Source organism: Xiphophorus maculatus, chromosome 21, assembly GCF_002775205.1.
Source record: "Xiphophorus maculatus strain JP 163 A chromosome 21, X_maculatus-5.0-male, whole genome shotgun sequence".
Lineage (NCBI taxonomy): Eukaryota > Metazoa > Chordata > Actinopteri > Cyprinodontiformes > Poeciliidae > Xiphophorus > Xiphophorus maculatus.
The window spans coordinates 24,045,953-24,071,394 of record NC_036463.1 but is presented as its reverse complement, the minus strand read 5'-3'; the positions used below and the strand labels follow the sequence as shown (position 1 = coordinate 24,071,394).

The 25,442-nt window shown below is 40.2% G+C and overlaps 1 protein-coding gene across 1 annotated transcript; it reads right to left on the bottom strand.

Moving 5' to 3' along the window:
- Positions 1-15,259: 15,259 nt before the first annotated feature.
- On the bottom strand, positions 15,260-17,363 carry LOC111606221 (translation initiation factor IF-2-like). The gene is made up of 6 exons (XM_023326296.1): positions 17,158-17,363; positions 17,002-17,052; positions 16,866-16,922; positions 16,654-16,785; positions 16,279-16,563; positions 15,260-15,504 (listed from the first exon to the last, which is right to left on the bottom strand). The coding sequence occupies exons 1-6, from the start codon at positions 17,219-17,221 to the stop codon at positions 15,398-15,400; spliced, it is 696 nt and encodes a 231-aa protein (XP_023182064.1). The 5' UTR covers positions 17,222-17,363; the 3' UTR covers positions 15,260-15,397.
- Positions 17,364-25,442: the final 8,079 nt, after the last annotated feature.

Here is a 25,442-nt window from a genome sequence, read left to right as displayed (position 1 = left end):
CCGTCCTACTAAGAACCTCAGCATCACTAACATGTTTAAATGTCGATCAGGTGAATCTGTGAGAGGGAGACCAGGTTTAAAATCAATCACTGATTATTGGTTATTGGCTGTGATGTATTTGTGAACAAACCCAATTCAAACACAAAGATTACACCATATTGTAACCATGGTAACACAACAATCAAACTGGCAGCAAATTAGCTTATTTCATAACTTCATGACCTTTGACCTTCTCTCCTCTGGTCTGTGTAACAGCTACAGTCTCAGATCAGCTCAGCCCTCCAGGACTGTCAGCAGCAGAAACAGAAACTTTTTACCTGTTGGGGAAAATAGAGACTAGATTTGTTTGCATTTCCTGCATGATGGCGATGATCCAGTAGGATCCAGTTAGATTATTGATTATTATGGGTTGTTGCTGTGTTGTTGTACGGAGTTTTTGTTCAATGTGCCCCTTTTTAAATTTGAGCCCCCGCCCCTCCATAGGTCTCTGCGCGGCCCTGCGCTGGAGAACAGCAACAAGAATTAAGAAAAACGAGAGATTTTGTTACACATTTGTAGATTTTTTATAGATATAATAAAAATGTACCAAACAGGAAATAAAGATGCTGAATTAACTGATTCCATTGAACTCATCATCAGATGAGCTTCATGTTCGTTCCTATAAAGTGAATCCTGTTGCCTAGCAACCCTGGTGACAGCAGCTCATTCAGGTGTTTGAATAAAGGAAAACAAACATCTTTTACCTTCACTGATTATTATTTAGTCTTTAGTTTAATAAACTCTGGGGGATTTTAACTTATTTTTTTATGTATTATTTAATATCAGCTCACATTCCTCTTTCATTATTTTCATAAAAATAAAGGAAATCAAGATGTATACAGGGCCGATTCCTGCATGAATGGGGCCCAGGGCGGACCCCCCCTGCAGACCTTAATCTGCAAAAAAATATATATATATTACATATATTCTTAGAAAAAATTTAAACCTCATTCTACAAAAAATTACGACACAACTTATTAGAAAAATTAAGAATTAAGAAGTTCTGTAGAACATTTTTCCCGATTGGTCCAGTTCATAATTTGTTCTTGTCTCACTCTAATGTGGAGAGACAAGGCGGTAAAATATTAAAATGTTCTCTTTGTGTGTCTAAAAAACTGATTTAAGATTTCCACAGCTATAGAAAACTCTCTCAGTGATTTATTTTGCATCGTGGCGCCCCCAGGCCATGCCGCCCTGGGCAGGAGGCCAACAGGACTGACACCAACATGTGTTTCTGCTTGCCAGAAGTTTCCTGCGTCTTCCTGCGGCGCTGCGTCTTACCCTGCAGCTTCCAGAGCCACGGCGATGATGTCATCCACTGGTTTCACCGCAGCGGAGCAGAACTCAGAGTTCACTCTTATTATGACAACCAGGACCAGCTGGGTCACCAGGACCAGAACTTCAGAGGCAGGACTTCTCTGTTTCAGGATCAGATCTCCAGAGGAAACGCCTCGCTGCTGCTGACAGGGGTCAAAGTTCAGGATGAAGGAATCTACAAGTGCTACACCAGCACCGTCCATCAGAACAGGGAAACCTTCGTGAGCCTTTCAGTAAACGGTACGAACAGAGAAACCAAAGTTCTTCCTTTATTCTGAGAACTTTTTAAATTATTTTTCTGTGTTTTCAGCTCCAGTTTCTACAATCAGAATCTATCAGGATGGAAACAGGATCACCTGCAGCTCAGAGTGGATCTACCCTCCACCTGAACTCACCTGGTCAGAGAGACTCTATAGGCACCCTTCTGTCAAAATTTAATCGGAGTTTGATGGATGAGTAATTAAAGACCCTAATTAATTGATTGCTATTAATCCCCCCCCCCCCCCCCCCTCCCACCCATCCCCCACTCCATCTGTTACGCCATCTGTTATTCCCGCTATGTGTTTTAAAAATAGTACAATTAAAGAACTGAGTTTGATTTATGACCCTAATCATTAATTGCTATTAATATCCGCCCCTCCCCCACTCCATCTGTTACGCCATCTGTTATTCCGGCTATGTGTTTTAAAAATAGTACAATTAAAGAACTCAGTTTGATTTATGACCCTAATCATTAATTGCTATTAATATCCGCCCCTCCCCCACTCCATCTGTTACGACACCTGATATTCCTTCACCTTCTGACCTCTAGGGGGTTTGAATTAGCCAATAGAAACAGAGACAAGGGGTTCGGCCTTTAGTGTTTCTGCTATAAGTAATGTCGGAAAAAATCAAGCACTCTACTTGTAAGAGTTGTTCAAGAACTTTACAATGAATGGAACTAAACGAGTTCGTCCTGCTGCTGAGAAAAATGGACCTACCTCCTCTGCATCAGCTGATACGGATTCGAAGTTACCTAGCCCTAAGACATTCGCTAAGATGATGAAGTCAACACCGTTAACAAACAAATACCTGCTTGCTGAACAAGAAGAAGAGCGTGCTGCTGTATATGAGATCCCAATAGCAGTGAAACCGGATTTGGGCCCAGTGTTGGATAATCCTGTAAGCTCACCTTCATCGCCTGATGCATCTGCCTCAAACACTGTGGATAAAAGAGAAATAGTGACAGGCGGAACGTCTCTTCTATGCGAGACCCCGATATCCATCTATGACAACTCCAGGCCTAGAACGGATGCCCCAAAGAAATCGAAATTTTATCTGTGCCGCGTGCAGAGCCCGGTACTTGGATCCCTCAAGGCAGACTGGTCTTTAAAACCTCATGGTCTATGGGGGTCATGGGGTTATGTTTTCCGTTATGAGACCGGAGAGCTTTACCTGTACCAGCTGGACAAGGATGAGGAGCTTTCGCCGATATCGGATACATGCAGCCTCACCTATAATGACTGGGCAGTGCTAAGGCTCGCAATTCCTCGCGCCAATGAAGATATGGAATTGGCCTTAGAGCAAAATACAAGAGAAGATGAACCTGACCCTCGATCTGCAAAGAAAACCAGAAGACAGTGTTTCCCAACCGATACTGAAATTGGAAAGGGACACATTCTTTTCAGCGCAGTGTGGGAATCGAAAACTACTGAATCTGGGCGCTGGTCCTTAAGGGCGAGCAGACGGAGGGGCGAGAGCCTGAATTCCCCAGACCTGTTTGTGTTGGAGGCTTTCAATGTGGACTGTGGTGTATTCAGAACCATGCTGGCTCTCCCATTTGAGGCCTGGTCTGAGAAAATGACGGAAGTCGGGGATCGGATTTCAGAACTGTTCCGAAAATCTCGCTGCTGGCTCGATATTTTGGCAGTGAAGAAAACTCTGACATTTCCTGTCCTGCCATCCTCTTCTGGCCCGACCCTCTTCTGAGGACCCGCCCCTCTACCTTATATAACGAGACCGCTGCGAGGACTTCTGACAGCAGACCTTTAGAATGGGAGAAGTAAGGAGCTATGGACTATGGGGATCAAACTGGGGCGAGTCCAGTTATTCTACAGAGAGCCTCTTCACTCCTCCGTCTCCTGGAAGCTACAACATGGGTCCATATTACCCGCCTTCTCCTGTTTTATACTCTTCCTCATCAGCATCATCTCCAGCACTCTCTCCTACAAAATTTCTGATACCGAGTACTCTAGCTGAAGAGGGTATCCCTCCGACAGCAGCAGCAGCAGCAGCAGCAGAGGACTCTGAGGAACCTTCTACCACCTACACCCAACCTCCAGCACTGGCAGCAGAGGATTCTGGAGAGCCTGCAACCGGCTACTCCGAACCTCCACCTTCTCCAACTCAACAAGAAGATGAAATTGATGGATGGATACCGAGCACGCTGATTGGTGGTGTAAAAACAGCCTTACTGCATCTATTCAGTTTAATCTGTGCCAAGTATGTCAAGGAAACCTGCTACGGCTGCAAAACAGATCACCCAAGCCAGCGACAGCATCAGTGCCTGGAAATACCGGAGGAAGAATATTACCAACTCCACTTTCATCGCATCACACAGCGACTCCTGACTCCACGATTCATTCCTGCTGTCCAGAAATTGCTGAAGCAGCGCCACATACAGGTTGAGGATGCAAAAGTGAAGATGATTGCAGAAACGGTTTTACACGAACTGAAATCGGCATTCGGAATCCAGACTGCAATTAACGACATGTATCAAAGCATGTCCACTGATGAAAAACTCAACCAGCTTCGTTCTGTTTCAGAGTGTTACACTCAGAATGAAAAGTAATCTCTCTTCTGTTCTGACTTGTATTTTTCTAGTTCTATAGATTTAGTTTAAGTATTATCCTTTTCTTCATCTTATCTAGCATGTTTAAGTATTTTACTCATTATCCTTTACTTGTGTTTTATGACTGATTGACTAGCATTAAATATATCTTTATACACGTATTATCGGTAAAACATTTAATTGTAATTTCTAGTAAATAATTGTACTGTTTGTGATTTCTTACTATTAAAGCAAGAATAAATCCTTTGTACTACGATCTGGTTTTGTCATTATTTATCATCCGTCCATCAAAGCAGGTGACACCAGGATGGCTGGGAAAAGGTTAATGAAAACGGTATATTACACTCCGTCACATCCCGGTAGTTTAGGAGGAATAGAGAGATTGAGAAGAGGTTTGGAGGATGAAACGGGAAAGAAGGTTAAGGTGGAAAAAGTACAAGGTTTTTTATCGGAACAAGACACTTATACTTTGCATAAACCTGCACGCATAAATTTCCCAAGAAACAGAGTTTTTGTCACGAGGCCTTTAAAACAGTTTCAAGCAGACCTTTGTGACATGCAAGCTTTGGCTGAGGAAAATGATGGTTATAATTACTTATTAACAGTCATTGACATATTTTCTAAAAGAGCATACGTACGAATTTTAAAGAGGAAGACTGCGGATGAAGTGGTAAAAGCCTTTGCATCCATTTTCAAAGATAGTCAGACTCCTAAAAAATTGCAAACAGATGCGGGTAAAGAATTTTTTAACAAAAAATTTAAAGCTTTAATGAAAAAGCACGGCATTGAGCATTTTGCCACAGCAAGCGAAACAAAAGCCTCGGTGATTGAAAGGTTTAATCGTACATTAAAAACAAGAATGTGGAGATATTTCACCGCTAATAATACCCGTCGTTACGTCGATGTTGTGCAAGACTTGGTGAAAAGCTACAATCACAGCTACCATGCAAGTATTAAAACTACCCCTATGGAAGTGAATTCAAAAAATGCCTTTCAAATCTTTCAGAACCTGTATGGTACGTCCTCGAGCACACGTCGCAAGAATGCCAAACCTAAGCTTAAACCCGGGGATCTGGTTCGATTATCTAAATTACGCGGCGTTTTTGATAAAAAATATGAGCAGAGTTTTACGGATGAAGTGTTTACTGTGGCTGATACCATACTCCGATCCCCTCCTGTGTATAAACTGAAAGATCTTGATAACGAACCTATTCAAGGTTCTTTTTATGAGGAGGAGCTTCAGAAAGTGAAACTGTGTAAAGATAAAATGTACCAAGTGGAAAAGATATTAAACCGACGCACCGTAAGGGGGGTTAAACAGGTTTTTGTGCAGTGGAAAAATTGGCCTCAGAAATTTAACAGCTGGATCAGACTGGCTGACCTTCAAGATGTATAAAAGACACCTGCAGTAAATCTTACACCTGACACAACATCATGGAGCGCTCGGTAGAGGATGAAGGGTTCTACGTTACTTTACCCTCAAACGCGGGTTTAAATGTTTTTAAGGATAATACCATTTCAAGTTTTCGTGTGAATTTAGCACAGCATATTAATTTAGAAGGTTCCTGGCAAGTTGCCTTGACAGAGATTTCTTATCCCCACACCTGGTATAATGTCCCGGAAGAATTAGCTTACTTTGAATGGAGGGATAGAAAAGTGAAAAAGGTGTTTCGGGAAAGTATTACTCACGGATACTACAAAAACGCAACACATCTGGTTGGAGAAATCGAAACTGTCCTTAGAGCAATAAAATCTGACATTTACTTTGAACCGATTTATACGTTTGTAAATAAAGTATTCTTTCAAGTAGGAGGACAATATCAAATACGTTTTCATGCTCCGATTGCTTACATGCTCGGCATGGAACCTGGAAAATGGTTAACTTTTGATAGAAAAGCTTCTCAACCAATGGACATGCAAGCAGGATTTTACATGATTTATTGTTACAGCGATGTGGTCGAACAGCAAATAGTGGGGGATAGTTATGCTCCTTTGCTGCGTACGGTTAAAGTGGACGGTAAATTCGGTGATATGATCACTCAAACCTTTAATCCCCCCGATTATCTTCCTGTGGCGCGGAAACATATCGAATCTATTCAAATAGAACTGAAATCAGACCAGAACGTTCCGATAGATTTTACCTATGGAAAGGCAATCGTGAAATTGCATTTTCGACCTGTGAGGTCACGAGGAAGCCTGAGATAATAACTGTATGAACTTCGATGAGAAACATTCGTATAAAATACGGCTGATGATAAGGTGATCATTCATACGGGCTCACCCTCGCAGCGTGAAAGAGAGTATTTACCTTAAGAGAAGAACTGTATAAATCAGGGGTAACATGAGTCAAATAAATCTGAGAGATGATCCTCACCGGTTTGTACATTATTACCATAACCAGGTAGGGGGCGCATTACCTGGTTTCTATGGGGCGCCGGTGATGTACGGCAGAGGTATAGGGGCGGTATTCTCTAGATTATTCAGATTTGTGTCGCCCCTAGTCAAATCAGGTTTCGCCCTGGCTAAACCTCACTTAAAAAGAGCAGCCGCTAATATTGCCACAGATGTTCTAGGCAAAGCTATGAATAAAATATCTGGTTCTAAAGAGGGTCAAGAAGGGTCAGGAATTATGGTTCTGTCAAGAAGAGCAAGGACGCGCCCACCGGGAGAGCGTGCGCATAACTTACAAATACGTAGAGCACTGAAGCGAAAGAAGTCAAACGGAAGAAGGAAGGCTAAAGCGAGGAACTCTGTTCCTAGCAAAGATATATTTCAATAAAACATGGCTCTTTTGCATCACAAATCACCGGAATGTACTTTAGCCGAGTTAGACTTATTTTCAGCCCCTATGAACCAGCTATCTATAGAAGATAAGGTCTACACTGAAATTTTGCCGCTGTCGGCTCTTACGGACAACGGTCCTATCGAATTTATGATCCCGGGAGGAGAGAAATATCTGGACTTAAACGACACCCTGCTTCATCTACGCATCAAGATCACCAACGCCGATGGTAGCAACCTAGCTAATGACGCTGCTGTGGGATTAATTAATTATCCTCTTAACACAATATTTTCCCAATGCGACGTCACGTTGGGAGACCGTCTGATATCTCAGTCGAGTTCCACCCACCCTTACAGGGCAGTGATTGAAACTTTACTTAATTTCTCTCAAGATACGCTGAGAAGCCAATTTAGCGCAGGTCTTTTTTACAAAGATACGGCGGGAGCCATAGACTCTATAGTTGTAAATAATGGTCCAAACCAGGGTTTAAATAAAAGGGCCTCCTTCACCGCTGAGTCCAGAGAAGTGCACCTGTTGGGGGCACTGCATGCCGATATATTTTTCTGTGAGAGGGTGCTGCTTAATTCTGTGGATTTAAGGATTAAATTAACAAGAGCCAGCGATGCATTTTGTCTGATGGGAGCCCGTGACTCAACTTTTCGATTGAAAATTTTGGGGGCTTCTCTTTTTGTGAAAAAAGTATCGGTTTCTCCCGCGGTCCGTTTAGGACACGCTTCTGCTTTAATGCGGGGAAATGCGTTGTACCCACTTTCCAGAGTTAATGTTAAAACATATTCTATCCCTGAAAACTCAAGAATATGTACTCAGGAGAACCTATTTTTGGGGGCTATACCAAAGTATATAGTTCTGGGAATGGTTCATCACGAGGCCTTCACAGGAAGAAGGGACTTGTCACCTTTTCATTTTAAACATATGGACGTTGAGTACTCGGCTCTGTGCCAGGAGGGCAAACAGATCCCCGGCAAAGCTTTCCAGCCCCAATTCAACCAAGGAATATCGGTCAGAGAATTTTACAACATATTCTCTGCATCAGGCCGTCATCTTAAAGACCTTCCGCTGAGCATAGACCGAACTGATTTTAACCAGGGATACTCGCTGTTTGTCTTTAATCTCAACCCTGGAGAGGACGCAGACGCATTATCACCGGTTTCTAACGGAAACTTGAGGTTAGAGATCCGGTTCAGAGTCCCATTACCACACACGACCACGCTAATCGTCTATACGTGTTACGATTCTATTCTGGAGATCAATTCTAAAAGAGAGGTTTTGGTGGATTATTATTAATCATGAATAATCATCAACTTGAGAGTCTGCTACACCAGCTGTTGGGGAAAGTATTTTGTGGAGTCTGGGCATGCGATGAACTGTCTTTGCTCTCACACGAGTACGCAGGACCCGCATATTTTATTGTGAACACGCATCCTGCTCACATGCCCGGAGAACACTGGCTAGCTCTTACTTTGGAAGGGAACGGTATTGCCACGTTTTTTGACTCCTACGGCTTTCGGCCAGACTTTGATTTCTATCCAACAAGCATCGTAAAATTTCTGAAAGACAGGTCTTCAAAAATAATATATCATAATAATCAACTTCAAGATACTCTGTCTGTTGTTTGCGGTCATCATTGTGTTTATTACTTATGTAATAGAGCATGTGGTTTATCAATGCAACAAGTGCTTGATTCATACCCCGGGGATGTGAAAAAAAACGATGTCATGGTTTCAGATTTTGTGAAAAAATATCAGCGCTGTGTAAAACACCAAAAGTTTTGTTCTTTTCACCACGGAACATGTTCTATGCAAATGTTTAAAGATTGTCACAAATTGTTAACATGATTTTCTAATATTAGTGTATTAAAACAAGAGACTGTACACCTGAAAAATTCTTTAATAAAATATTTTATTGGAAAAAAGAATTGTTGTCAGAGAGTTTATGGAGTAAAAGCAATCCAACGTGATGGTTTTGTTCTTTTACGCGTACTTTGTCTGTTTCTGATCTTATTCTGTAGATCAAATTTAGGGGATAAGATAAATTTCTTTTTACGAGTACTTTTTACATCCGTCACCTCATCCCCAAAATCAAATTTAGGGGTTAGGATAATCTTCTTTTTTTCTCTTCTGGAAGGGGTTTTGACACCGTCTGTCTTGACACGCAAATATTGTTCACGAGCTTGTGGATTATTAACAGACGATACCGGGAAATTTAATTCATCCAGTGTGGAAAGGAAATCGGTCCACCCTGCAGGCAGGAGGCTTTGGGATTTTCTTTTAAACGGGAGCAGAAGGTTTTTGAGTAAATCAACCAAATGAGAACCTTTCATGACATTTCCTTTATAAACAAATTCTGCTTTAGATGTCCAACCGCTGTTACTTTTGGACAGCTTTTTCAAAATGTATTCAGCATTTTTTCGATCTCTTTCAGGAAGAGCTTTCACAACTTCATTAGCAGTTTCATCCAATTCGGTAGTTTTTTGAATAGAATCATCTTCACGGTTTCTAAGTTCAAGATCATCCTTGGTACGCTGCACAGTCACAGAAAACTGTGGCTCTTCTAGTTGACCTTGCTTGATTAAAGATAGAGATCTTTGTAGCAAAGCATCATATTTCTTAATTTTCTCGTATGCAGTGAGCCCTGATTCATTCAAAATGGCTCTCATTTGAGAATCCAGATCCTCCTCCGCCGCATCTCTGATTGAAGTCTTTGAGGAGTTCAAATGTTTAAACTGATGAGGTGAGATGAGAAACATCTTTTGAGATGTTTTAAGAGCCATTGCTTTTGTTCTATCTGCTGAGGATTCCGCCCACTAAGTTTCCTATTAACGGAGTCAGAGCAGCTAGCAGGGGGAGAATAAATCCTCCTCCTTGACTTTTAAGAGCCAGCTGTTTACGCTTTAATCCGGTTCTTTTATCCGCCAACAGTCTGATAATTTTTCGCTGCTTTTTCAATTTCCGGTGTTGAGAAGGTGTTAGTTTAATATTTCCTTTTAGAATGTTCAGAGCAATCTCACATAAAGTTTTAAGAAAATCCGGTGAGCAATGAGCTAAAATATCTTTACGCTTCTGAGGGGTGGCCTGGTAAAGAGCCCTGAGCATCGGAGCATTCCTTTTTATGCGTGCAGACATTCTGACTTACTTTGATTTAGGTACATACACCACTGGCGATTCGCCGGGTAATATCCCCGTCCTTAACCTGTAACGTTCTGGGCAGCTAGGAGTAAGATCTACGATTAAATATCCGTGAGCTTCTTTGGTTGCGTCTTCAAAACTCTCCAGGAAACTTGCTTTAGCTGATGGGAAGACTTGACGCGCTAGTATATCCACCTGTAATTTATCTCGAGGGTTCTTAAAGAGCACCATATAATTACTGTTGAGACTAATGGTGCGGCTGTATTTTCCCTGTTGAAATACATTCTGGGTGAGATATAGAACAGACATATTTCTATGATGTCGATATTGGGTGAACAATTTGGCTACTTCAGGGTGGTTAGAAGCCTGGAAAATGACATCATCCAAAATGACCAAGTGACTTTGATTCACAGGGAATAATTCTTCGTCGTCAAAAGAATCAGGCAGTCCTTCCACAAATTTAATATTTTTATTCAGTTTTTGCAATTCAGCATATAATGGTTGAAAAGAAGTAAAAATCCAAACAATATTGTCCGGTACAACATTCATGACATGCTCAAGATTTTGCAACATTTTCCCTACAAAGTATGATTTTCCACAGCCACTTGCCCCCACGATCATACATGAGAAAGGTGAATTGAACCTAGGGTCAAAGTATACCTCTTGAACATCGTTGGAATAAGACATTTTTATTTTTTCCTTGTCTCTTAAACTCTAATAACCAAAAGGTAGAGTTGAACCATCAGGAAAAAGCCTGCGTTTGTCATACACAACCTGAAACCTTTTAAGAAATGTCGCGTTTCTTAAAACGAACCCTTTTTTATCGCGTTTTATGGTGTGTTGCGGTGTTTTGATAACACCGTGTCGGGACCCCTCTAAGTACCCTCCCACCAGCTCTCTGATGCTGTCAAAATTGACTCTCTCGCTGCACTCATAAGTTTGAGTGATGCCTTTCACCCGGATCACCACTTTCTTTTGATTTTTTGTCTGGTAAGCATAACTTTTAGGCCCCGCTGCTACAAATTCCTGAATGGTGTCACCTCCTAATTCGTCGGTTAAATCACCGAGATAATTTCCCAGTTCTAGAGGACTCTCACCATCTTTTACCACATAGATCAGGCTGTCTGTGTCTATGTAGAGAATCTTATCCTGCACTCGCTCCAGACAGCTGAAAAGTTTTAAACGAGCATAAGCTGTGGTAAATGCTGCGATGAAAATATTATTTGATTTGTTAGGACGAATGATGCAACGTTTGCTGTAATTCCACTGGATCAGACAGGTTTCAGGGTTGATAAAGTGAAAGTACTTCACCACGTATTTACCTGAGAAAAAAAAATTGAAATATTCATCAGGATCACTTACAAAGCTGGTCTGAGAGAGATCATTTCTTTGCGCAAACTTTCCCCAGAAGCTATTGAGACACAGTTTAGCTACTTGTCTTTTAGCAGGGTTCACCTCAATTTTCCCAGCATCTAGTTGAATACCTTGATTAATTTGATAATCTCTCACATATTTCAACCTGCTCTCCTGATCCATCGCTTCAGGGGGATAACCGCTGGCTTCCTGTTTCCCCTTCAAAAAGGTGTGAATGTAGCCTTTAAAGATCGAGCTACTGCTTCTCTCAAAATGCCAGACCTCAGTGATTTTTCCAAGACGATAACCGCATTGCAATGCTTTTTGAAACTCCGCACTCACCCAAACACCTGTCAGAGATCGAGCCTCGTCCTCATGGGTGCAGATCCCCGATTGATTGTTAATATCTGCACATGTGCGGCAAAGAGTGAAAACTAGCTTACCCCTAGATGTCTTGTAGGGTAGAACTGGAAAAAACAGGCCTCGTGGAGGATAAACGGTAGCTCTGATAAAACCAAAATAGTTGACTGGATCATCGAAATCTTTGTAAATGAGGGTGGGGTGACCTAGCGGATATTCACACGTAGCATTTACATAAGGGTAGAGAGATGTGAAGTCCACATAATGCACAGACTCACCCGGTCCAGCTGTGAACCTGAGCTTTAGAGCACAAGTTCGACCTCCGTACAGAGCGTTCCGGGGGACCAAAGGTTCTGGCGCATCAAATTTTTCCAGGAATCTGATTACCCCTGGATCAGACTTTTTCATTTCATCCCACTCATGTTCCCACACAGTCTCGACTCGAACACCATAAACGGCTTGCAGAATCTTAGATCTTTCAACCGTAGCTGCATAAATTTGTTCAAACGGTACTTTTCTCAAAGGACACACTTCAGTCTGCTTGAAACACCGAGGGCAGGCATGGTAAAGACACCCGTTGAAAGAGAATATGGTGGCTAAACCTGAGATTACTGCGAATCCGTCGACAAAATAGGGTCCGATTTTGCGTTCGCCCGAGTTTAGCGCGTGCTCAATATGTAAGTTCTCACTGTCCATCTTCCACTCTAGCCACTGAATTGAAGCATTGGAGAAAGTTTTGGACCCACGCCTGTAATCTACAGCGGATGGGATCGCCAAGGATTTCTCCGGAAGAAAATTGGTCACAAAAACCTGCATGCATGCAGAAGCAATTGTGATGTTCTTAAAGGGATCCACATTTGTCTCCTTAAAAAACTCCTCTCTGAATTTAACACAACCTTGAAAAAGAATGTCCACATCATTTTTGCAATAATGCAGGGATTCTTTCTCAAAGTCAAAAATGCCTTTGGATGCTTCACCGTACCAGTCAGTAATTTTCTGCCTCTCATCAGGATTCATAAGTTTGACGCCGTACGAATCTAAAGGAGGAAACACACCCACATACTTGAGATGCTCTTCAGCGGAAAATTCGTGGGGAAAATATCCTTTCGAGCGGTCATGGAAGCCCAGTGCTTTCGGCATGGCACTCAGTTTCATAGTCAGAAATGACAGGCTATCAATAAATTTCAATTTGTAATCGGGGTCTGTAAAACAAAGAACTTTTCCTCCTTGCATGATTAGAAAAGGCTTGATACCTAACTGCACCATAGAGTTAAGCAATAAATAACTATCAAACCCACGTGCATTATGTGCGATGAAGGTGTGTCCCTTAAACATTGGTCTTCGGAAATGAAGAAGGAATTGCTGTGCACAATCCAGGCCATAAGCGTGCCATTCAACACCTTTAACAGTTTTTGAACAGACTAGAAAGGGTTTATGTACGCCGCTCTGATCGACAAATGTTTCAAAATCGTAAAACACTAGTTTGTCATGAAGTTTGTCATCAATAGTACTGGTTTGAATGTAGCATTGATGATCGTTAAGAGTTACATCTGTACCAGGAGGTAGATTTTTTTCACCGCAAATGACACATTTTGATTCGCAAATGTGTAAAGTTTTCTCTTTGTTCATAGGAACGCGATACAACCTTTTACACGTAGAACAAAATTTGATCGTCTCGCAATCGCTTACACGCATTTCAGCATGAGGTCTGTTGCGAGGTTCTTTGTGCCTATCGAAGCATGTAGAGTTTCGACATATTCTGTTACAGTCATCGCAGTGTACTGGGTTGTACTGCAATTGTCTGCAGCTGTAGCCACAGCAGACACCACAGTAACCTTGGCAATGATGGGTGTTAGAATTATTATGACCGCCGTAACAAAATTTGCAAATATATCTCGACCCGGTAAAACCTGCAAGATTCCTAATGCCATAGAAGTGATTATTATGGAGGAGGAGAAAGCAGGGATTTGAACGATTTTGGAAATCTGTTTCAAATTTAGATAAAGCCCTATCTTTTGAGGTTCGATGAAACACTACAATTTTTCTTTGTAGAATGTTTTCAAACTTTGCGACGTCGCTGAATGTAACCGCTGTCTGATCAGTTAGACCTGCCTGATGCTGCCACTTTCTTCCCTGTTCAAGAGCTTGTTTATCTGTAAATTCAGGGTGAGCTACATGTGCAAGGCTGGTAGCAAAACACAATTTATTTCCTGTATTTTCTACAATATACAGGTGACGCCTCTTCTTATTAATCAATTCACATTCCAATGTTCTTTCAGCCTTACGTTTTGAACCTCCTGTAGGATTCCCGACTATCTGGAGAATCAGCTCCAAATTACTTTCTGAGGGCAGCTCTGCATTAGATTGAACCAGCTCATCTAAAAATTCCTCAAATGCAGGCAGGATTGCGTCGTTATCAGTAACGGAGATATTTATGTGATGAGAAATATTACCCCACACTAATTCTAACTGTACAACGTCATTACGATCAGCTATTGATCTTGCAGTATTAGCCAGATCAGTTAAAACATTCATAACTGCGGTGTAGAATTCAGCGATGTCAGGTACAGTTTGGGTTGGAGGCGCGATTGATAACGATCTCCTTATTTCAATGTTATTGAAACGCTGACGTTCAATTCTCTGATTTTGATCTAGATTACCTCCTCGCTGCTGTTGCTGCTGTGCTTGATCATCTGCTGCAGAAACTGTTTCAGATGGTGACATAGATTCAGTATTTTGAAAACCTTCATCTAATGAAATGCTAGACGAAGTAGCCGATGAACCAACGGGCGAGTTTTGCGGAGATATACAGTTATTTAAACCGCGGACTGCATCGTCAATTTGTCTGAAATAGTCTGAGACTTCAGATGCGTTTAAAATATCAGAGATTGGTGATCTAGCAGGGCTAAGAGCAGGGCTCTGTGAAAAGTTATTTTCACCGGTATTCAAAGCTGAAGCGATTGTTTGTAGAATCTGGATGGAATTAATAATTTGTTGGGAATAATCTGATTGAGATTCTGTATTTTGAAAAGTTTCATCCAACGCAAATGAGGTAGCCGGTGAACCATTGGGTGAGTTTTGCGGAGATATGTAGTCATTTAAACCGCGGACTGCATCATTAATTTGTCTGAAATAGTCTGAGACTTCAGATGCGTTTAAAATATCAGAGATTGATGATCTAGCAGGGCTAAGAGCAGGGCTCTGTGAAAAGTCATTTCCCCCTGTATTCAATGCTAATGCAAGTGTTTGCAGAGTTTGGATATTGTCAGCTATTTGTTGAGAATAATCTGATTGAGATGATTCAACTCTAGCTTGTTGATGTTCCATTCTTTACTGAGTTATAAGAGACAAATCATACATGATTCATTTCACAATCACCTTTGCATCGGAGGAAAGATTATGCAACACTGTTCTGCTGGCTTGTAACAGGATTTTAACTTGTTCTCGGTTGCGAGCCAGAGCTTGTCGTCGTCGTCGTCCTCTGTCCGTAGGAGGTCTGTCCAGCAGCATGAAAGATTCTGCAATAAATAATTAGGAATAAACTTCTAGCAGCTATGAAATGTGATTTTACTAGATAAATTCAAATAAAATACCTGTAATCATTCCATCTAATAAAACGGTTCTGAATTGGAGATTATGTGCTCTCCTCTTCCTCTCCCAGCCCCTGAGTCCGGAAGCTGTGGAATATATTTAATATGATTACAATCAGTTAGGTAAGGCCGAATTAAAGCATTACTGAAAAAGTATTTAAAAAATAAATAAAGTAGATTAGGATAAAGTAAATACAAAAAATAACATAGAATAAATTAATAAATAATTTTTTTTAAAAAAAAAGCATGTAGCATGTTAGAGGGGGTAGTGAACAAACATTGCACTTTAATTTTACAATAAGACAAACTGGAGTCTCCAACTTGACAAGAACGTAGCTCTTGGCGACTTGTAAGGTTTTTTTAAATTTTTATTATTTTTTTATTTTTATAGTGGTATGTGTGGAAATAAATACACACGAACTCCTTTTTATTACGTCTGCTTTCATGTCCGGCTTTATGTCAACAAGACATACACACGCACGCAGAGAGAGAGCAAGGGATCTTCTGCGGGTGGGGGGATCGCTCACCCACCCCTGGCCATCGGCTGTTATGTCCTGGAGACAAAAAAGCGCATGCACACACACACACACACCCCTCCCCTCTGCTGTCTCTGTGTGTTGGGGTGGGTTGAGTAAAGTTTTCAGTGAAATGTTCCCAGTGTAGAAAAATATTCACACCCCTCCCCATGTTTCGTATTTTAAGGTGTTATAAAGAGAAACTTTATTAGAGTTTACGTTACGGATATATATCTTTCTTTTAACTTAAAATAACAGTTTGAAAATTGGGACTTGCATTGGAATCAGACAAGAGAAGCATTAAAGGTATATATCTTTATTATCTAAAACAAATAATTAAACTTACATGGCTGGAGAGAATTAGTAGGCCTCTCAGGTAGCGCTTCTGGTTCCGCTTCAGGATCTGGTTCCGGTTCCGCTTCAGGTTCTAGCTCCGGATCCGCTTCAGGTTCTGGTTCAGGTTCAGGTTCTGCTCTCTGTTCGATGTCTGGCCTTGCCCTGGCAGCCTGCCGTGGTGTGGGAGGAGGCGTGACGGAGATGAAATCAAATCTCTGCCCTGAAGGCAGGTCTGCCACAGGTTCGTCTTCCGATTCAGACGAGATGAGAATTACGTCTTCATCACGGGTTATGCCTGTAAAATGACGAAAAAATAAATAATAAAAAAAAAAACAGTTTCTTGATTGGTTAAGATAGTTGTTTTAAAAACAGAAAAAAAACTTACTGTGTACTCCTATCTGAACAGAACCGGATGGTGTCAGAGCCGTATTCACCAGCTGTGATGATCTGATAGCTTCAGAGTCAGTTCTTTTTTTATTCAATGACAAGCGGTTCTTCCTAGGATTCTCCCGGTTATCTGTAAATATTACAGTAAAATTAGAGTAAATGTTTTATTTTCTCGCTTTTAGAATTCTGGTTACAGAGATATTAAATTACCAATTGTATTGTTTAATCCTGTGTGGTTCTGGTATGTCTCCTGAGTATTGGCAAGATCTGTAAGCAAATAATATTTTAAATTATGTTACAACTCTGTCTAAAAAAGAAAAAAAAGGTATGCTGAAAACAAACTTACCGCTTATAAATTCCGACTCTAAGACAATGTTTGGATCTTCTGAGACTGCCCCTAAAAATAAGAAAATCATTATTAAGCATGATGCATTTCTGTATATACATATATATATTCAGTATATGATTAGAGAAAGACAATTTGAGAATTGTATTTACTTACGATCGAACAACGTGGATAGAACCTGAGAACTTATAGCTGCAGATCTTCCTGTAAAGTCAGACATAATTCAAAATAATACTTCTTTAAAGAAAATTAACAAGTTTGGAAATACAGCTGGATTTGTAACAAAAGTCAGTCGAAATTCTGGAGAGCTGTGATTCTTACCCTGAGATGACGTCTGCTTTTAAAAGAACGCGTGAGGTATATGTCCAGCTTTAAGTCTTGTCACACACGCAGGCAGAGAGCAAGGGGGGGGGGGGGGGGGGGTCCTCTGTGTGGGAGGGGTCACTACTGACCCGCAGCTCATATCATATCATCAGATTCTGAGACTTGCATCATTAGAGCCACCTAGGCCTGTTTAGCCCCTGTCAGATATTCTTCATAAATAAATTTACAGATGAGGAACATTTCCTGACATGTATTACACTAGCAACTGTTACAGAAAAAAAATCTATGAGTTTAAATGTATTTAAACCAAGATTTACTATTTTGGAGAAAACATGAAGCAGTAGGAAGATCAGCGCTGATTCAACAGCAAGAAAAAGATTGAACAAAATCATTCACAATGATGCCGGACCAAATTCTGGAAAAGTCTGGACAAATTCTTTAACTGCGGAAAGATATAAGTTAAATTTGAGTAGGCCTGTTTACTGTCTGTCACATATTCTTCAGAAGTACGTGTACAAATGAGGAACATTTACTGAAACGTTTCACACTAGCAAGTGTTACAGAAAAAGAAAATCTATAAGAGTTTAAAATTTAAGCGATGAAGGAAATCACAAACTCATAGTCAGCACTGATGTGTTTTTTAATTTGCTCACAAGTGGTCACATGTGCCACTGGCACACAGATGGAGTGCTGCAGATCCTGAGAGCTGATAGCTGATAGTCAACCAGTATGGTGATCGGAGGTCATCATCCTGAGGGGCTTTTAACCCACCTCACACTTCTGTTTAAAACCAGAGGTAACTACAACAACGTCTCACACAGATGGTAAGATCCCCTCTCGGGCGTAGAATCTGGGCGCTGATAGCTGATAATCAATAAGCATGGTAACTAGAGAACGAATCTGTGATGTTTTAAATTGTACCTACCGGATCTATATCCTGACTGGATATTAGTTGTCCGGAGACAGAGTATCACGCTTGCCACGTGTGGTGACCAGAGGTCATGGGAACCATCCTGAGGGGCTTTTAACCCACCTCACACAGATGGTAGGACCGTATCTCCCGCTTCACATATCAGGAAGATATTCTGTTTAAAACCAAAGGTAACTACAACACCCCAAATCTATTTAAATATACTATAATGTTATATTATTCTAGATTATCTAACACTTATTGTTTTTTCATACTTTAATTGTATTATTCTTAAAACTCAATGTTTTTTCATACTTGTACTATTTTTAAAACACATAGCGGGAATAACAGATGGCGTAACAGATGGAGTGGGGGATGGGTGGGGGATGGGTGGGTGGGGGAGGGGGGGATTAATAGCAATCAATTAATTAGGGTCTTTAATTACTCATCCATCAAACTCCGATTAAATTTTGACAGAAGGGTGCCTATAGAGTCTCTCTCTGGTCCACTGAGCCTCCATCCAACACGACTCTGCAGAACAGAACCACAGTCCATCAGACTGAGGAGAAGCTTTATGACATCAGCAGCTCTCTGACGGGTCCAGACAATGAGACTGATTGGATCTACAGCTGCACCATCAGAACCAGGAGGAACCAGAGGAGAGCAACGTTCAGGAAACTATGTGAGGAAAATTCACTGCAAAAACACAAAATATTACCAAGTATTTATAAAATATCTAAAAAAAACTAACATGCAAGTAACTAAAAAAGTATTAGATCAACTGGAAGATTATTTTAGTTTTTCCAATGTTATCAATCAGGTTTATTGGTGTGAGCAGCCAGATGGTTCAAGGTGTTTATATCATAAAAACACAAATTACAAAGTTTTACAGTCAACAATTGAATAAACATCACATTTAGATGAGTTTTATACTCATCTAATCTGCTGGTCAATGTTTCATTTATTATTAAATATTAAGCAGCTCCAACCAGGTGGATTTTAGTCCTGATTTAAAGGAACTCCATGTTTGTTTGTTCCAGATTTGTGTTGCATAGAAGCTGAATGGTAAGTGAAATAATTTGCCAATCAATCAAGTTTATTTTTGTAGCACATTTGAACAAGGAAGTTCAAAATGCTTTAAATCATTAAAACACCAAAATAAAACATCAGTCACTGATTGAGAAACGTTACATTTAGTTGAGTAAAATCTTCTTTAACTTTTCATCAAAATGTAATAATTGTTGACTTTAAACAAGCTCTGATATCCTGTTGAATTGTTAATTGTAATTTAGTTTTGTCTTATTTAAAGTTTGCTAAAATATTTACAGTAGAAACTAAAATACTTGGTAAGATTTAGTGGTTTTTATTTCTGTTTCCTCTGATTTCCAGCTTCTCTTCAGTAAACTAAAACCGTTTATCTTTAAAGCAGAGACAGAGATTGGAGAGCTCCACTTTCCCACAATGCATCATTGATAAAAACATCAATGCGAGCCTGAAGCCTACGTTTGCTGAGCCAGTTGGGTTTTAGTTCTGCTGTGTGTGTCGGGTCTGAACTGCTGGGCTTTTCTGGCTGCAGCAGCAAAGTTTTTAGCATTTAGTTTTTCCTGATTCTGCCTCTGCAAAGCGACGCCGGGGAAACGGCGGCGGGATTTTCTGGATGAGCAGAAAGCGACGGAACCACTGCTGACTTCGCTGAGCCGGCAGCCATGATGGGCTTGGCTGACTGACTGCAGAATATTTGCTGTTCTACGTTCTTTGGACTTTAGATTCATCAGGATGGCATTCTGTACAAAGAATCAATTGAAGCTGTAACAAGAGACATAAATAAATGAGAATTTCACCTGAAGAAGAAGAAGATGGTTGGATAAACATTCCTCTACCTTCTGATTCTGCAGCAGGACCTGAAATTAGATTTCCATACAGTTTCTCTCCAATCAGAGTGAATTTCAGCTGTTCTAAGAGGACTGAGCAGAAACATGTAAATCTGCTAGGTGGTTCTATAAAATATTTATTCAGTGAGGCTGAACATAAATGCACGCCACACTTTTCAGATATCCCCAGTATGTTTTTCCTGTCTGACTCCAACTGTCAGTGTTTCGGGCGGCGTTTCAACGATCCCCTGCTGGGCTCCAGTCTCTTCCCTCCAGAACTTCTCTCTCACCTGGAGGTTCAACCACAGCCAGGCCGTCGCCACCCTGGCAGCCGGCTCCGCCTTTACAGCTTCAGACGGGTGGAGGAAGCGGGTGGAGGGCGTCTCCGAGTCCGGCAGCCTCACGCTGAGCGGCTTGTCCTCCAGTCAGGACGGAGTTTACAGCTGTGAGCTCAGCGATGAAGAGCAGACGCTCATCACCGACGTCCTGCTGACGACGCGCGAAGGTCAGATCAAATTCTCTCCATAAACCATAAAATTATTCGGTTTGAAGATTAAAGTGGAGCATCTACAGAAAAACATGAATCAGCTTCATTTTTCTGTTTTTGTTCGAGACGCTCTGACTCAAACTGAATCTGGAGTCCAAACCTTCTGGGACAAAATCACCAACATAATTAAAAATGATCAATCATTTTATTGCAAATTGATCATTTTGTGATTTAATCCTGGAATATTTTCATGAAGCAAATTGGAGAATAATAATTTATTGCAGGTTTTGAAAACTGATGTTTTCTTTATCAGAAGAAAAGTTTCCAACTTTTTTCAGTCGAATGTTTTCTATTTTAGAAAATGTTTTAAACTCAACAACAAAACTGAACTTTCTTCTAAAACTCTTTCTGTTTTTAGCCAAATGTAACAACTAGGAGCCAAAAATCTGTTGAGTAAAAAATGGCTGAATGTTTGTGGCCTGACTTCAGTGAAATTAAAGTCACAGAAAAAATACTTTGTGTTTTAACAAACATTTTTCATTTAATCCTAAAACATTAAAAATCAGCTTCATTTTCATTTGCATCATTCATAGACTGCAGTCAGGGCCACATGAAATTACCCCGAGGGCCACACGTGGCCCCTGAGCCACACTTTGGACACCCCTGTCCTGAACTGTGAAGGAAGAAAACCAATTTAAACATTTTCTATCATTTTCATCTCATTTGTTGTATGAATCATTTTATTTTGACTGCAGTTTCTGACGCACTGATGTCTAAAACAGGTCAGACGTGGAAAACAGACTTTGTGTCTCACACAGATTTACCTGAACAGGTGAAGGTGAGTAAAAAAACGGTGAGGGTTTCTGCTGCTGCTGCAAACACCTCTGGGCTCTACTGCGGTGGAGGAAAGTTCTCTGGAAGGACGAATCACGCCTCTGGGTCTGGTGATCTGATGGAGGAGTCTGGGTTGGATGGGTGTCAAAGTGGAAAGTTAGGTGGAGGGAAGATCTTTTTGGCGCTGTTCTGTAGCAGCTGTTCCACATTTTGGATAAATTCACTCTGAACTCAGCTGAGACGCCATGGAAACGGCTCCTTCCTGTTCCAGACTTGGGCTACGTTCATGTAGCAGGAGGATGCGACAGAAATCCAACCTTTTCGCCGCTTCCATATGTGGAGCTAAATCTGTTAGTTTCAAACCGTCTGCAGTCTGAACCATCATATCACATTTTCTCAGACTTTTACATCGTTAGAGTGAGACATGGGTCATGAATCAGGATGTAAACAATATGTGAAAACTATAATTATGAAATAATGAAGCAGTCAGTGAACGCATCACCACCACTCTTATTTCTGACTCCACCTCCAATCAGACTTCTCTACAGAAGCTGCAGCTAATGCTTTGCTAAAGGCCGTCGCTGTTAGCTGGACTTTCCTCTTATCTGCTTCCTGCTTCTTTGTTTGATCTGTTGATGAATAAACTTTAAAAATGATCCATAAACGTCTCCTTACACAAACAGAGCGCCGCTGTGTGGCTTTGAACTGATCATCACCTGCTGTCTGAACGTGGCCATAAATCAGTTTGTTACCTGATCTGACTGCGGACCTCGCTTGGCCTTCTCATCCAACATCAGTGTCTGACCTCAAGAATGGTTAACTATTCCCATAAGTATCCTCCTAATCCCAGTTTTCCCAGAGGAGTTAGAGTGATGGGAAGAGTTTTAATGATACTGAAGGTTTGTTCTGACTGTTTGTGTTTCAGGAGGTCACAGCAGAGTCACAGTAATCGTCTTCTGTGTGCTGACAATCATCATATTAGCTGCGCTGCTCATAGCCTCCCTGATGGTCTATAAGAAGGTGAGAAACATTCACAAATTCAGCTGCTGGTTGGAGTCGCTGCTTCCTGTTCTGACCCACATGTGTCTGATCCAGAAACAACCAGAATCTCGAGAACCTGGAGAACGTCCAGAATCTCAAGAACCTGGAGAACGTCCAGAATCTGGAGAACATCCAGAATGTCCAGAACCTGGAGAACGTCCAGGTTCTGGAGAGCATCCAGAACCTGGAGAACGTCCAGGTTCTGGAGAGCGTCCAGAACCTGGAGAATGTCCAGAACCTGGAGAACGTCCAGGTTCTGGAGAGCGTCCAGAACCTGGAGAACGTCCAGGTTCTGGAGAACGTCCAGAACCTCCAGACTGAGTTAGAGACGCTGCGACCCGCCTGCAGGTGGGGTGAGGTCAGAGTTCAACCTTCTGGTCTGTTTTAGTCTCACAGTTTCACCAAAAATCTGAAGCTTGCAGCCAATTTGTGGAAAATTTAAAACCCTTAACGAATATTTGATCACACAGAAACGTGTCGGGATATTTCTGCTGCTCTAACCTGAAACATCTTGTTGTGTTTTACTCTGAAAGGCTCACGCCGCAGTTTAAAAGCAAAGTGTCTCCATCTGCAGACTGAACATCACGACCTCCACCAAGAAGAAGCTTCTCTGCAGAACAGCTTCGTTAAACTGAACTAAACCGCCTTAAACAAGAGAGCTGCAACTAAAAAATGAGCAACACAAGAAAACGTTTCCCTGACCCAAAGGTCACCAGGATTTTTATTAAAGCTCATAATTTTGACTAAATTACAATAAGATCCACAAAGTATTTCAGTTATGTAGAAAAGACAAGAACATCCCACTTACAGGATCATCAGTCTGGATTCTGGACCAAATACTAAACCTTCAAATTAACCCTTTCATGCATGGTGGTCACTACAGTGGACAGCTTTCTAAAAGCCATTTTCTTGTGCTTCCCGTGGATTTTTATGTTATAAATGCACACAGACCACTGAAGTGGACACTAATGCATCATAAAATATACCATCAACTACTGGCCATCAGCTGCAAATGCAAGAAATTATTTTTGTTAAATACAATATGGCCGACAGACAAAAAAGCATGAGAACCGACCCGGTCCCTCCTTCTACTGTAGACGACTCTTGCAAGGAAAAAAAATATTGTGACATCAGATAACCCATAAAGAACCATACTACTGATGTATTTTTCAAATAACAACTTTGTATTTGGACAAAATTACAATTGATCACAAAAATAAAAAAATATAAAAAGAGGATTAGTGCCACTGTAAAAAAAAATGTATTTTTTTTTGTCCAGTGGCTCTAATCTTCTTTATTATTATTTTTTCATAATTAAAAGTGACTTTAGATTTAAAACTTCTGAGTTTTTTGGCAGAAACTTTTTTCTTCTATCTACAGTGACCTTAGATAAAGGTCACTTTGTGTTTCTCCAGCTTTTCTAAAGGTTTTCTTAGGCTCAGACTTAGACTTGTACTGTATTGATCCTTTGGGAAGACTCCCTCAGGAAATTGAATTGCACTAACTCAATGTTACCATGAAACTAAACCTTTGTGGTGTTAAACTATGATGTCACGTAGGAACATTATTAACGATAACGTTTGTATATGAACATTTGTTCAGCCTTAATCTGTTGCATCATCTTTTTCTAGATGTGAACAGAAATATGTTCCATGTTCTTCATGAGCTTTTGTAGTTTTACAAAATATATTTTTACTCATTTTGTTTGTTGACGTTTCCTGAGAATAACATCAGCTGCTCAAATGTTGCCAAACCAGAAGTTGTCTGTCCGTTTTAAAGGATTGTATGGCTGTTTGATACATTTCACATTTTGTATGACTTTTTAACATCAAGCTAATATGCCTGTAGATGGAAATGTTCATTAATACTCGTTAAAATGGGACAATAGAGAAGGTCTTTGGTATTTTTTCTTTCTTTTTTTTAGTTCCTTTAGAACAAAATGGCTTCTTTTTTTATAATCATTAAACTTCCAAACATCTGGATAAAACAGAATATTGTTTTCATATGTGGAATTAAATACAGCCAGAAAAGTCCGGAATAATTAATCTGATATGACATGGCGTCCACGGCAGATGGCGCTGTTTCCTCCTGATTTATAGTCTTTTCTTTGTAGTAAATAAGAAGCTGAACTCATACATGCATATATCACTACAGTTATTCTGCTTTAAGATGTGGAATTAGACGCTTTAGCCCTTTAACTAACTAACTAACTAACTAACTAACTAACTAACTAATTTAGGCCTGAAACTGTTAGACCTTCAATTCTCATGTTATGTGAAAATGTTTTCTTTTCTCAGCCTTAATATAAAAAAAAACCTTAAAAACTTATAATTCTAACTTTTCAATCAGAACAATAAAATAAAAATCCATTAAAAATGTTTCAATCTGTTTTTATTGATCTACAAAATTATATTACAGGCTCCAATTAACTTTATTATGCATTTAAAAGCAAAAATATCCAGTAGTTTTATTTTTCTGTGGAAGTATTCTGATTATTATTAATAACCAATCAAAGCAATTGAATAAAAATCAGTTTAGAAAATTAAAAACAAGAAAATAAACAATGGCTTCATGTTTTTATTTGGTTTTATTGCTCTTTACAAAATAAAGGATAAATTAGAATATTAGACACTTAAAGCAACAAACATGCAGTAATTTTATTCCCCTGTGGTTTTATTGTGAATGATTATTATTAATAACCATCTGATTCCCTGAACCGTCACATTAATGAATCTGTGTTGAAAGAAATTGAAGAACATCTGAAGTCATATTAAGTATTTTTGGTGATAATTACATTTTTGTTTGTCATTTAATTTTTCATGTCATTTTTAAAGCAAACAGAGAAAATCAGCATCACGTTTTTTGATCAGTTGCCATTTTTTGAAGACTTTTGAAGTTTTTGTTTTTTTATTGAAAACATAAAATAAAGTTCATTTATTAAAGCTGGCAAAATGAAAATTCAGAAAAAATCTTA

Excerpts from the sequence above, each read along its gene's own strand:
- LOC111606221 (XM_023326296.1), bottom strand. The coding sequence starts at position 17,221 with ATGTCTGACTTTACAGGAAGATCTGCAGCTATAAGTTCTCAGGTTCTA. Across the intron at positions 16,564-16,653 it reads TGTTCAGATAGGAGTACACA|GCATAACCCGTGATGAAGAC; the intron begins GTAAGTTTTTTT and ends GTCATTTTACAG. Across the intron at positions 15,505-16,278 it reads TACTAATTCTCTCCAGCCAT|CTTCCGGACTCAGGGGCTGG; the intron begins GTAAGTTTAATT and ends TATATTCCACAG.